Source organism: Pristiophorus japonicus, chromosome 16 (genome assembly GCF_044704955.1).
Source record: "Pristiophorus japonicus isolate sPriJap1 chromosome 16, sPriJap1.hap1, whole genome shotgun sequence".
Classification (NCBI taxonomy): domain Eukaryota; kingdom Metazoa; phylum Chordata; class Chondrichthyes; family Pristiophoridae; genus Pristiophorus; species Pristiophorus japonicus.
In genome coordinates, this window is record NC_091992.1 from 16,953,503 (window position 1) to 16,967,464 (window position 13,962).

At 43.2% G+C, this 13,962-nt stretch overlaps 1 protein-coding gene across 1 annotated transcript in view; it reads right to left on the minus strand.

The window, feature by feature from the left end:
• The window catches only part of vps53 (VPS53 subunit of GARP complex), a 274,701-nt gene that overhangs the window by 245,821 nt on the left and 14,918 nt on the right, over positions 1-13,962 (minus strand). Inside the window, exon 4 of the mRNA XM_070857048.1 lies at positions 5,267-5,333. Coding sequence (XP_070713149.1) covers positions 5,267-5,333 — 67 coding nt within the window. The remainder of the gene's footprint in view (positions 1-5,266; positions 5,334-13,962) is intronic.

Below are 13,962 nucleotides of genomic sequence, written 5' to 3' on the forward strand. Positions count from 1 at the left end.
CAGGAAATCCTCCTCCACCGTATTGCTTCCAGTTTGGCTAGCCCAATCTATGTGCATATTAAAGTCACCCATTATAACTGCTACACCTTTATTGCATGCACCCCTAATTTCCTGTTTGATGCCCTCCCCAACATCCCTATTACTGTTTGGAGGTCTGTACACAACTCCTACTAACGTTTTTTGCCCTTTGGTGTTCTGCAGCTCTACCCATATAGATTCCACATCATCCAAGCTAATGTCTTTCCTAACTATTGCATTAATCTCCTCTTTAACCAGCAATGCTACCCCACCTCCTTTTCCTTTTATTCTATCCTTCCTGAATGTTGAATACCCCTGAATGTTGAGTTCCCAGCCCTGATCATCCTGGAGCCACGTCTCCGTAATCCCATAGACCCAAATTATACTGTCATGCTCAGATTTGATTTTTTGAGGCCTGTTCCAAAGTGCAAACACTTCCAACGTTGACCCATCGATGTATTTGTGTGCATGTGGATACTTCAAAGCAAATGATGTCATTAATGCAATGCATTCAACACATGACCTGCCATTCACACAAGCTCCAGAAAACCAGAGTTATAGTCATCTGCAAGTTCAAATTCTGTTTGAATGCCCTCAGCTGCAGGAGTTTCATTCCTCGTGCCAAAGCAGAATCCAGCAAAAACTAGTAGAACAGCATCATTAGTGACAGGCACCAAGGTAGTCAACTGTTTTTTTTACTACTGCTTATCTGGACATCTTCAGCAATAAAGTTAAGATTGGACAAGGCACTTTAAGAAGCAATCTGCAAGTTGCACCTTTTTTAATATAAAAGATTCCCACTCACATCCCTTATACCCACAGACATCAGCTGAAAAGGCAAAGTACCCAATAAAACCCAGTATCAAGTCACATATCCAGATACAGCACTTAGGAGCATTTTCCTAAATATGCGTGTTCATTGTATTGTGAAGCAGTAACAATTGTAGAATATAAGGTTTTAAAGAACGATTTCATCCTATTCTTTCAGTCATACGCTGGGTTATTCAACAATAGGAATATCACGCCATGAACCCAATGTGCATCCACAGATAATTTCCATTGGATAATCAGGAATGGGATCCCGGATGAATTTTCTCCTCTCTAGCCTGGGGACATCAAGGCCACCATATTGCTGTGGCCGCGGCTGCAATCAGCTTATTCAGCAGAGACCAGAGAATATATATCCATACAAAATCACACATTTTCCTTTGAAAGCACACAAAGACAAAGCATGGAAACGATTAACCTATTTCCACACTTTTCTTGGATTGCTGTCACTTGCGTATATAAAAACAATTTTAGGCCATAAATATTTAGAACCTGCTCTCTATCACTTCCACGTTCAGTCTCTGCTTTCTTTCTCTTTAGACACTTCTATGTTACGGGTACTGGTGAGGTTCTCCCACTGTCAGTTACAAATCGGGGAAAATAAATAATCCAACCAGTCTCATTTTGGCAGCAGCAGAGACATTTTTTTTTTTGGAGCAGTCTTGGAGAGCTGCCAAATTCACCGGTTCCACCTCCGACTCACTAAACACAGGGGGTCTGGTTTAGAGCACTGACATCATGGCATCAGTAGTATCAAAGCTGGCCTGTGAAACAGCAGCCTCTTATAATATCATTGGGCCGCGTGATTGTGCAGTAAAGGGACCTCGGTATTCCCAAATGGTGTCTTGCATCAGGTAGAGAAATAACCGAGAGCAGTGTCAGGAGACAGGTCTAGTACCACTGTCCTGGAACCAGAGCAGCAAGGGAAAAGAGCCTGCAGAGTTCTGTATTTCACTTTCACAATTGCAAGCTTGCATATTTTCGCAAAGAATCTCAAACTACCAGAAGCTCCCTGTATTAATAATAGGCCCCAAATGGGAAATCCTTTCTGTATCTGTTTTTTTACACTGGCATTCTTATAGAATATGAGCATCTCCATATGGATGGGAGAATGCACTGCGCTCAAAACTTTGGAAGAGATCAGAACACTGATTAAATTACAGCCTTAAAATCACTTATACATATCCAGTAAGACAGAGGAGGCTGATCTCTTAAGGTCAATGGATGAGCTATGAGGGCTCGTCAGACTCAGGAAGCAATCTCTAGGAGACCGTATCGATCTAAATATTTAAATGCCTTGCATGTAGTATATACTCAGTGTCATGGCTTTCAAATGTGTCACGTGACTATGGGGCATAAATGAATGCTTAGCTGAAAGAGGGACTTGTCCATTACCCAACAGACTAAATGTGAGCCAATAAAAAAAAATTGTTGGGTTCAATCGGTTGGCAAATTTCTACTTTCATCGTCTGCTAATTTTCACTGGCTATTTCTCTTGGGCTTTAAATCCACTTATACATTTTAGGTAATTTACCTGACCGTTTACATAATGAAGCAAGTGCTAATGGGGGACATGTTAACAGCAGAAAACTGAACAAGTAAATTGGTAATTTCTTTTTTTTTAAAGCTATCAATCCAGAAGTAGCAAATAGCAGGAAGTGGCAAATCAAACTACTTGAAAAATGTTGTAAAGTTGATGTGAGCTCCACCTTCAACTTTGCTCCAGGTGAAAAATTAACCTTTAAACAAACAGAGAATATAAGGACTCCATATAGAAAATGAAACCATTCTGAATAAAATGCTTATTCTTACTCAAAGTTACCTCTTCAAGAGGCCTACTCATGCGTCAGGAGCAGGATGCTCAATTTGCAGTATTTGGCTGAAGCTCAATTATTAGATTGGACATTGTTAACCGCTTCTGGTCCAGTGCCTTAGTTCCTATCAATCGGCTGCAATTCACAGCGATCGTGGCATTCTGGCTCCATCCACCAATTCTGTTAAGTTCCAACGACTGAACTACCTCCCGGGCTTCAGTATTCCCTTGCCCACCCATCACGGGTGCCGTCAGCCTGCCTGACTCAAGTACTTCATGGTCTACATGTTTACCCACAGTCCTGAGTGATTCCCAGCCTACATGTTAACCCACCTGACGAAGGGTCATCGACCTGAAAGGTTAACTGTGTTTCTCTCTCCACAGGTGCTGCCTGAGCTGGAGAGTCTTTCCAGCATTATCTGTTTCTATTTCAGATTCCAGCACCCGCAGTATTTTGCTTTTGTGTTAACCCACCTGCTGGAGCACCACAACTGACTCTTGGTCCTGGTTACTCAGTTGTGTGGCCAGCTTGAGTGCTTCCCAATCCATCCCAAGTGCTTGCTGGCCCACCAGAATATGAAAAAGGGAAGCAGAAGGGGGAGAAGGAGAACAAGAGAGAGGAATAAAGGAGGAGAATGAATGACAACAAGGTTAGGAAGAGAGAGAAAGTGACAATTGAAAGAAAAGATGAAGGAGGAGGGCGAGAGAAAGATGTGAACACGAGAACGTGCAAAAGGCAGAAGAGATGGACAGAAATGGTGGAGAGATAGAAAGAAAGAGAGGCAGACAAACAAATACTGAGAGACAAATTTTGGTTCAGATTTTGTTCCAACAAAATTAGGAGTACCCACTCTTAAACCTCCCAAGAGATGTTTTTGTCACACTTTAATCATGCTCGTTCCCTTCTGATGCATTCGGCCTGCTCACTTTCTAAAAACATCACGGCATCTTAAGCTGCAGCTTCTCTGGCTTCTTGTTACTTCATGAACCTCTGCTTCTCACCACCAAAAGCTCTGCCATGCTCAAGCGAGACTCCTCTATTGTATTCGGTTCCTGGGTCTGGCCATAGGAACCATAGGTAAGGGATGGGAAATAAATTCGACATTTTTTTTTAATTCGTTCATGGGTTTGTGGGCATCGCTGGCAAGGCCAGCATTTATTGCCCATTCCTAATTGCCCTTGAGAAAGTGGCGGTGAGCCGCCTCCCTGAACCGCTGCAGTCCGTGTAGTGAAGGTACTCCCACAGTGCTGTTAGGGAGGGAGTTCCAGGATTTTGACCCAGCGACGATGAAGGAACGGCAATATACTTCCAAGTCAGGATGGTGTGACTTGGAGGTGGTGGTGTTCCCACGCGCCAGCTGCCTTTGACCTTCTAGGTGGTAGACATCACAGGTTTGGGAGTGCTGCCGAGGCAGCCTTGGCGAGTTGCTGTGGTGCATTTTGTAATTGGTACACACTGCAGCCACGGTGCGCCGGTGGTGGAGGGAGTGAATGTTTAAGTTGATGGATGGGATGCCAATCAAGCGGGCTGCTTTGTCCTGGATGGTGTTGAGCTTCAAGTGTTGTTGGAGCTGCACTCATCCAGGGAAGTGGAGAGTATTCTATCACGCTCCTGGCTTGTGCCTTGTAGATGGTGGAAAGGCTTTGGGGAGTCAGGAGATGAGACACCCGCTGCAGAATACCCAGCCTCTGACCTGTTCTTATTGCCACAGTATTTATGTAGCTGGTCCAATGAAGTTTCTGGTTAATGGTAACCCCCAGGATGTTGATGGTGGGGGATTCAGTAATGGTAATGCCACTGAATGTCATGGGGCAGTGGTTAGACTCTTGCTTGTTGGAGATAGTCATTGCCTGGCACTTGTATGGCATGAATGTTACTTGCCACTTATCAGCCCAAGCCTGAATGCCGTCCAGGTCTTGCTGCATGTGGGCACGGACTGCTTCATTATCTGAGGAGTTGCGAATGGCACTGAACGACGACACTATGCAATCAGCAGTGAACAGCGAACATCCCCACTTGTGACCTTATAATGGAGGGAAGGCCATTGATGAAACAGCTGAAGATGGTTGGGCCCAGGACACTACCCTGAGGAACTCCTGCAGCAATATTCTGGGGCTGTGATGATTGAGCTCCAACCGCCACTTCCTTTGTGCTAGGTATGACTCCAGCCTGTGGAGAGTTTTCCCCCTGATTTGCATTGACTTCAGTTTTATTGGGACTTCTTGATGCCACACTCAGTCAAATGTTACCTTGATGTCAAAGGCAATCACTCTCACCTCATCTCTGGAATTCAGTTCTTTTGTCCATGTTTGGACCAAGGCTGTAATGAGGTCTGGAGCCGAGTGGTCCTGGCAGAACCCAAACTGGGCCACCATATCCCACTGTTAATTTTTAAAAATGTTTTAAAGCCTCCAAAAAGTTGCTCATGGTTGAATCCAGTATGACACAAACAAGACATCAAATCAAGCAGAACCGTCCATAAGCAGCAACTGATTCTAACCTCCATCCAATCAGTTTGTAGCTTTGTGACAGGCATGACTAAATTGGAAATTTCAAGGATTACACAGACTATAAAAAAGCCCCAAGAAAGAAATGTGGTTTTATACCTGTCGGCCATCTTGTCCTACATTGGTCTGTCCTCTCACTACAGTTCGAATGTTGTCATCCAACCGCCTGTCAAAATAAAATACAAGATATAAAAACACTTACACAATATTAATAGGCAAGTGATTTTGCGTGGTGGAACACTCAAATGTTTTACACTTACTGTATGCAATGCAATTTGTCAGAAAAGTACTGCAATTTTTGCATAAGAAATCTTGAAAAATTTCACTTTCAGAATAGATGATTGACAACAAATTGTTTGCCTGGACTGTGAATAAACATGGTCAATATAACTAGAGACAGACATGAATCGTTCGCCATGTCTTTACCATCACCCTGTACCATTATTGTCCGAGTGACAGCTCGCTTGGACGGCATTTAAAAGTTTCCATTTTCTATTTATCTTGAGTTTTGGAATCTCAGGTCGTTGGGGTTTCATCGCCAAGAAAAATGTCATTTAATCTACAGAGTGCAATTGATAATTTTACTCAACATCAAATTCATTATGTACATGGGAAGATCACAAATCGCGACTCATTGGATGTTCAGGCAATATCACTCAAGGAAATCTATAAAAGGAGCAAGGTTAGAAAAATAACTGTTCAAAATTTTTAAAAAAGACAGGAGAAAGCGACCACTTCATTCACAAATCTAAATGAACCTTTAACTGATTGTTGCCTGCAATAAAGGAGCGCATTAATACATATACAAAATTTCACCTGCGGCAGCTTCAAGGATTCTTTGCTGTCAGCCTTAGCTCAAGACCTGATTGGCTGCAAAGCGCTTTGCGATGTTTTGAGGTCATGAAACGTGCTATAAATGCAAGTTCTTTCTTTCAAGTGTAAGCCCAATTCAGTGTCTTTCACACTAACAGAACTGCAAATATCTCCTCTTCGATGATTAAAAACTCACAGATCAAGAACTATTCAACTTTTTAATTTCAATTAATAACAATATGTATTTATATAGCATCTTCAACGTAGTGAAACGTACCAAGGCGCTTCACAGGAGCATTAAAATTTGACACCGAGCCGCAAGAGGAGAAATTAGGGCAGGTGACTCCAATTAAGAATGCATTGGGAAGGGACTTACAAGAAGCCACTCTCCAAAACCGAATTAAAGACTTACAAGTAATAAATATATATACACTCAGACGCACACACACACAGACAGGTGAATTTTTGAGTGATTGCAGTGCTGGGGAATAGAATCCTTTCTTACTTTGCCAACCAGTATTACCATGAATCAGTCACAGGTCAGGAGCGGCACCATATTTAAGTCACCCTTCCTTCTGCTTCAATAACATTCTTTACCCTCAATCTCAGAACAGCTGCTCTACCTACACTGCAACATTTCTATTTCCCACCCCAACAACCCTTGTAGCTTCACTGGCTAAGACTGCCAATTGGTGCCAAATTATGGGCAATGGCGCATGGTGGCTTCTTGCCTGTTGGGATGGGCCAATCCTGTTACAACGTTGGACCTCTGCAACCAGCAGAGAGACCTTCATCCCATCAGTCCAAGATGGATTGGATCAAGAAATCCAAGAAGTGCATGATAACTCACTCCCACAAACATAACATTTATATGTACAGTCTGCTGCTATTTCTAAATGATTTATGTTAGAAGACTATTGAACGAAGGAAGCATTTGCATCCTTAAGATTTTTTGCAGCAATGGAATGCAACACAGTACAGTCAACAGAGTGTGTAGGTGGAAACAGGATACTGGTAAAACGGCTACATCCTCCCTTGTGAAGCTGGAAGATAAAACACTAAAATTGATGGTGGCTCGATAGTAAAAAGCAACATAATCCTACAGGGCTTTTCTTAAATCTTGTGTCATGAGCTTAAATTCCTGACAACTCAAACTTCAAATTAGTTATGACTACAGCCGAATAGTGTTTTCACATGAACATCTCACTGGTCCCTTCAGACGTTTGCGCTTCAACAACATATTCTTTTAAAAATCCTGATTACAGATACAAATTTAATCCAAGTTCATGAACTAAAAGTGAAAAATCCCAAGATCAAAAAATTAAGGATTTATCCCAAAAATAGTTTCACAGGGAAAGTAAAACAACTGACAACTAGAATTAGGTTTAAAAATGTATACTAGACAAAATGGAATCCAAAAACAGCAGGCTCTTGGATGAATCGTTGTCCCCTGGAAGCTTCATCTGACAGCACTGGCCCTGAAGGAAATTTTGGAAACTTTGAACCTTTTGTATCATTTACACCAGTATCTGCTTTCTTTGACTCATATCCCACATTTTCTTTTGGTTCCGCTCCTCTAACCAGTGAGGTTTCTTCTTGTGTAGATACCCAAGTATTAGCTTCTTCCTTTGGGCATGTGGGAGTTCTACATATGGTGCAATGGGGGAGGGAGTGAGTAAAGGGGTGGGGGGGGGGGGGGCGAATAAGAGGCACATCAGTTCCAATTACAATACTGTTAAATCAAATATCTCCAAAATGTTACAACTGGTCTTAACTGTACAGAAACACCCATTGTGAAAGCGCTAATTCAAGATACAAAAGTGAGTACTGTCACTACTGCTGTTGGTACCAATACACGGTAAGGGGTGGGGTGGGGATGGGGGAGGAACCACATTTAGAATCATAAATTACAGCACAGAAAGATGTCACCCATCCCATTGTGGCAGTGCCAACATTTCAACCAGAAAAATATCTATTCAAACCCATTTTCCTGTCCTGCCCACATATATTTTTATATTCTCTCTTTTCAAATATTTATCCAGTTTCCTTTTAAATGCTAATATAAACTCTGCCTCAATAGCTACTTACAGTAAAGCCTTCCGCATTCTAATAACCTCAGTGTAAAATAAATCTTCCCCTTTCATCCTTTCTAGTCATAATCCTGAGTTTATGTCTCCTTGTCACCACCTGTGCAAACAATCTTTCACTACTCACCCTCTCAAAACCTTTCATAATTATGAACACTTTTATTAAATTGTCCCTCAATCTGGTCTGTTCCAGTGAGGGTAAAAAAAATCCCAATTTTTCTATTTTTCAATCTCTGCATCATCCTACTGAATCTTCACGGTATCTTTCGTATAATAGGGGTGTCCAGAACTGCAGTAATCCAATTGTGGCCGAATCAGAGTCTTTTACAAATTCAACATCACCTGATTGTTTTGAAGATACGGTGTCTTTACTACCTGGACTCCCTGGACTCCCACCTTTAAAGATCCAAGTATCTGCATTTCTACGTCTCGGTTCTTCACTTTATTCAGACTTTTATTCTTTAGAACATTCTTCTATTCACTGTTCCTTTCTTCCCCTCCCCATCACCCGCCCCAAAGAAGTACAACTTCTCTTCCATTTTGTGAGGGTTCATCAGGTGTATTACATTGAATTCACAGCACAGAAACATTCCAACAGGCCACTCGGTCCAACAGGTCAATGCTCCTCCCACCTTACTTCATCTCACCCTATGAACATATTCTTCTATTTCTTTCTCCCTCATGTACTTACCTAGCTTCCCCTTAAATGCATCTATGCTATTCGCCTCCACAACTCCTTGTGGTGGCGAGTTCCACATTCTAACCACTGTCTGGGTAAAGAAGTTTCTCCTGAATTCCTTATTGGATTATTAGTGACTATCTCTAGTTTTGGACTTCCAGAAGTGGAAATATGTACAAATATTGTACATACAACATTGAGCACATATTATAGGACTGGTGCTTAAAAGCTCAGCTTTAGACGAACGGACTGCAGTAATTATGGTCAACAAGACAAGCCTTTGAGAACCCGGTTTCAGCTTCAGTTGAGGTCAGCAGAATACAAAATGGCAGCAGGTTCTTGCAGAAGATTTCACATATTCAAATGAAGTCTTTCAAAGCAAAGCAGCTTGATGGAGCACCGATGCATTATCATCATCATCATAGGCAGTCCCTTGGAATCGAGGAAGATTTGCTTCCACTCCTAAAGTGAGTCCTTTTGTGGCTGAACAGTCCAATGCGAGAACCACAGACTGTCACAGGTGGGACAGACATTCGTCGGGGGAAGGGGGGAGTAGGATTGATTTGCCGCACGCTCCTTCTGCTGCTTGCGCCTGATCTCTTCGCGCTCACGACGTTGTGATTCGAAGAGTTCAACGCCCTCCCGGATGCACTTTCTCCACCTAGGGCGGTCTTCGGCCAGGGACTCCCAGGTGTCAATGGTGATGTTGCACTTTACCAGGGAGGTTTTGAGAGTGTTCTTGTAACGTTTCCGTTGCCCACCTTTGGCTCGTTTGCCGTGAAGGAGCTCCGCATAGAGCAATTACTTAGGGAGCCTCGTGTCTGGCATGCGAACTATGTGGCCTGCCCAGCGAAGCTGATCGAGTGTGGTCAGTGCTTCAATACTGGGGATGTTGGCCTGGGCGAGGACACTGATGTTGGTGCACCTGTCCTCCCAGGGGATTTGCAGGATCTTGCGGAGACATCATTGGTGATATATCTCCAGTGACTTTTGGTGTCTTCTGTACATCGTCCATGCCTGTGATCCATATAGGAGGGCGGGTATTACTACAGCCCTGTAGACTATGAGCTTGGTGGTAGATATGAGGGCCTGGTCTTCGAACACTCTTTTCCTCAGGCGGCCAAAGGCTGCACTGGTGCACTGGAGGCGATATTGAATCTCCGCATCAATGAGTGCCTTTGTTGATAAAAGGCTCCCGAGGTATGGGAAGTGGTCCACGTTGTCGAGGGCCGCGCCGTGAATCTTGATGACTGGAGGGCAGTGCTGTGCGGCGAGGACAAGCTGGTGGAGGACCTTTGTCTTACGGATGCTTTCATATGCCTCAGTGAATATATCGACTATATCCTGGAGTTCAGCCTCAGACTGTGCGCAGACGCAGGCATTGACGCAGCTGATGCACAGCACCATTGAGTGGATAGACCCACTTCCCCCACCCAGCTGACCTGCTCATCTCAGCTACGCCGCTGTAGAGGAGAAATGAAAAAGAGTAAAATCCGCCGCTCCCAAGTAAACAGTTGTGCATCTTGCAGCAACACTGCCAGAAGCTTGGAGCAGGTCAAGCTCTCACTGTACATGTGGCCTGGGGAGAAATTAGAGAAGATAACCTTCCATCCAACCTTGTGGAATGATAGGGAACGTCAGCAAAAGATACAAGTTCCATAAGTGATGGAGGGGGGGGGGGGGTAATTGTGATGGGAGACATTTTCGAAAGGTAATTAATATCCCACAGGTCAATAAGGGTCACAAGTGCAAATCATAGCTCAGACCTTTAACAGCCTCCAAATGTTTCGATGTCAATGCGCGTTCAGCTTCAACCACAGGTGTGCAGAAGCAAATGGTAGTGACTGATGGTTCAGTTCATGTGAAGAGACAGGAGAGACACATATTTCATTTAAGGAAAGTTACAATAATAGAAAAATAACATAAGATAACAGCACATGCAAAACCCATCAACAATCCAGAGATATATGTATTGGCTGTGTTTTTCTTTACTCTGAGATATGCCAAAGATTTTTCAGTGGGGGGGGGGAATGAATAATTTGAGCATAACAGCATTGCCAGTCCACTACTAGTGAAAGAAAAGCAATCACAATAATTATTTCCAACACATCAGGCATTTCACCAGCTAAAAAGGAGCACTCGGATTACGGCATATGGTAAATTCAAATGAAAGACACTGGGATAAAGGAAGATCGTGAAAACACAAACACACTAAAGGAAATATTCCATGGATAGCTCGGTTACAGGACAGTGATATTTAGTTTATATATTATGATATATAAACTAAGTGTTGGTTCAGCAATGCATTCCTCAAATTTTGTGCCTCAGGTCGTTATGTATTAGGTTTTTAGGATTTCACCCGAGATATTTTCCTGGAGTTTATTATCATTGACTATTATCCAGGTAAATGTAGTTAGAAGCAGGGGTTGATCAGATAATCTTGTCACTGTAGTCTGGATTACGAGACACTGCACGTATTGCCACAAGATCTTCCTAACTTCGGCAGGTGCAAGAATAAACACCATCAGACTGTGGACTGGATTTTAAACTACAAAGTCTGAGCATTAAACAGGTAAAAGACGAGCACTCAGTACAAACAGGACACTTACAGCAATTACAAACCTTACTACCCTCCTCGCAATGTCAGAAACAATGCTAACCCTCAACATAAAATTGACTCGAAGAAACACTGTCGCTTACTCCTTACATAGCTCTGTGCTACGACAGAGCCTCTGATTAGCCTTGTATCCTCGACAGCTCCAGACTGTCTTGTTGCAATACAGCTCAAAATATAGCTCCAAATTCCTTTGACGGCATCTCGGAACAAAAGACATTTAAAACTTGTATTTTTTTGCAATTGCATTTAGCCAATCAGCCATTCATAGGCTTCCAGGTTCCAAGCTAATCTCTAGAACACCAGGTAATCACGATCACACTTTGAAGCCCAAATTCAGCAATTTTAGAATGTCCATAATCATTTAGCTATCAAGGATGCTGCAGGACAGGATGGCACTGATCAATTTGCATTCAGACATATTCAAAATCATCTTTTCTTTTCCACAGGAACAACCTAATTGGGCATTAATGCTTAGGAAACAACCTACAGTTTTATCAGACCATCTAGTGTATTCTCTGCAGTTTGATGGAATTAGATAGCAATACAGGTTGTGCCTTTCCAACCCGGGACTCTCTAATCCGGAAACATCCCTGGTTCGGCATCAGTCCCGGCGCCCCAGTTTCCTGCGCTGTTCAGTGAGGTAAGTGGGCCGGGCAAGGAAAGGGCAGGTGGCTGATTGAGGCGACGATGCTGAGCCTGAGGGAGAGGAGGGTTTTAAAAAAAAAAAAAGAGCACACCAAACCAGCAAGGAGATTGGGCGAGGCCCGAATTGTGCAGCCTGAGCCAGAGCGTGGTGGTTCCGGGTCGTTGGTCCCAACTGCATCATACCCTGCGACTGGATTGAATAGATTTGCACATGCGCACAAAAACCGCGCAAATCCAGCTTCAGGGTTGGGACCCGACAGCTGCCTCCATTTTGTTTCGAACTGCCTGGAGTTTTTTTTTGGGGGGGGGGGGGGGGGGGGTGAAGAGAGAGGAGGAGACAGGACCGTAAAAAAAAAAGAGCAGCAAACCAGCATTAAGAGAGCGAGGTCCGAATTTCGCAGCTGGAGCGTGACGGAAGCGTTCAGTAACCCGGGCGTTGTCATCAGGGACCGGTAAGCCTAGGTTCGGAAAATTCTCTGTTCTGGCACTGGTCAGAGGGCGCCGGACCAGAGAGGTCCAACCTGCACTTCATTTTAACCTTGTGTACTGGGGATAGCTAGAAAGATCCAATATATCATCTGTCATAGGCAAAAAAATGCTTCAGTTTCGTCACAAACACAGTCACTTCCTCAAATTCTACGTAAATAAAACACGTTTTGTGTAGACTGAAATGAACACTCACTTTAGTCGTGGTAGAATGTCATGCCATTAAGATCTGAAAGTGTGTAATCCATCTAAAAATGTTGAAGTCAGGGCTATGTAGAATTTGTCTGTTTGGGGGCGAGGGGGGGGGGGGGAAGAAAGGTGTTGGGACGAAAGGGCTTACAATGCATTTTATTGAAATTTCAGAACCACATGGAACTATGTGGCACCTATCGCGATCACTTGGTAGGGGAAGAGGTAAAGAGACGATTCATATGAATTTTTCATCACTATACTTGTGTGACGTGTGCAATTGAAATGTATGCAGCCACAAGCTGTGTTTTCACTCAGTAAATTGGAGAACACATGTTTTATAATGGCAAGAACATTATGCCATATAACACACAATTATCTAAAAGTCTAGTGTTTAGCACACACTTCCTGTCCGTCACACTTGCCTCCACCTGTGGGTCACAATTTTGTCACACGGTTTCACAGCTTTTTGTAACATTTCAAAATATTTGGGGTTTTTTGTTGAATGACTTTTTCATATACGTCCCGATTTTGCCCATGTGACCAGGTCCCTCAGTCATCCCTCCCCATGTTTTAGGTTATTGGACTGTCAGAGACCTATTTTATTTAATTCATTACTCTGTCGAAAGATCGCTTTCTCAGGCAGGCAGCCAATTTTAATATTATTTCACTGAAGTTCGTTCTCTGAGCCCTTCCTTTTAAATTGCTGACCAACTAAAAGCGAATTCTACTGAATTAATTAATCAAAAGTCCATTCGCCGAGACCATTTTTATTTAATTAATTTATTTCCGAGAAATCTGTTTTCTATTTTAACAGCTGCTCCTGGGCACTCTCGGCCAGGATCCATGGACATGGGCAGCTCAGGGTTTGAAAAAAAAATGTTTTAAACATTACTGACTGGGAGCTTTGTCAGTTCTTCTGATGGCTGATGATAAAACTTTAACACTCTTCCCAGGCCGACAACCTGTGAGCAGGTCATCTGAAGACTGAATACAGAATGAAAACATTGGCATCGAGACCTCAACAGCACCTCTGCAGTTTGGAGATGGAACAACGGGCCTCGGAGCATCAGGAGTTCACCAGGGAGTAATCCCGAGTTATTATGGTCTGGAATGCGCTGCCTGAATGGGTGGTGGGAGCAGAGTCAATAACAACTTTCAAAAGGGAATTGGATAAATACTTGGAAGGGGAAAACAGTGCAGGGCTATGGGGAAAGAGCAGGGCAGTGGGATTAATGGGACAGCCCTTTCAAAGAGTCGGCATAGGCATGATGGATCG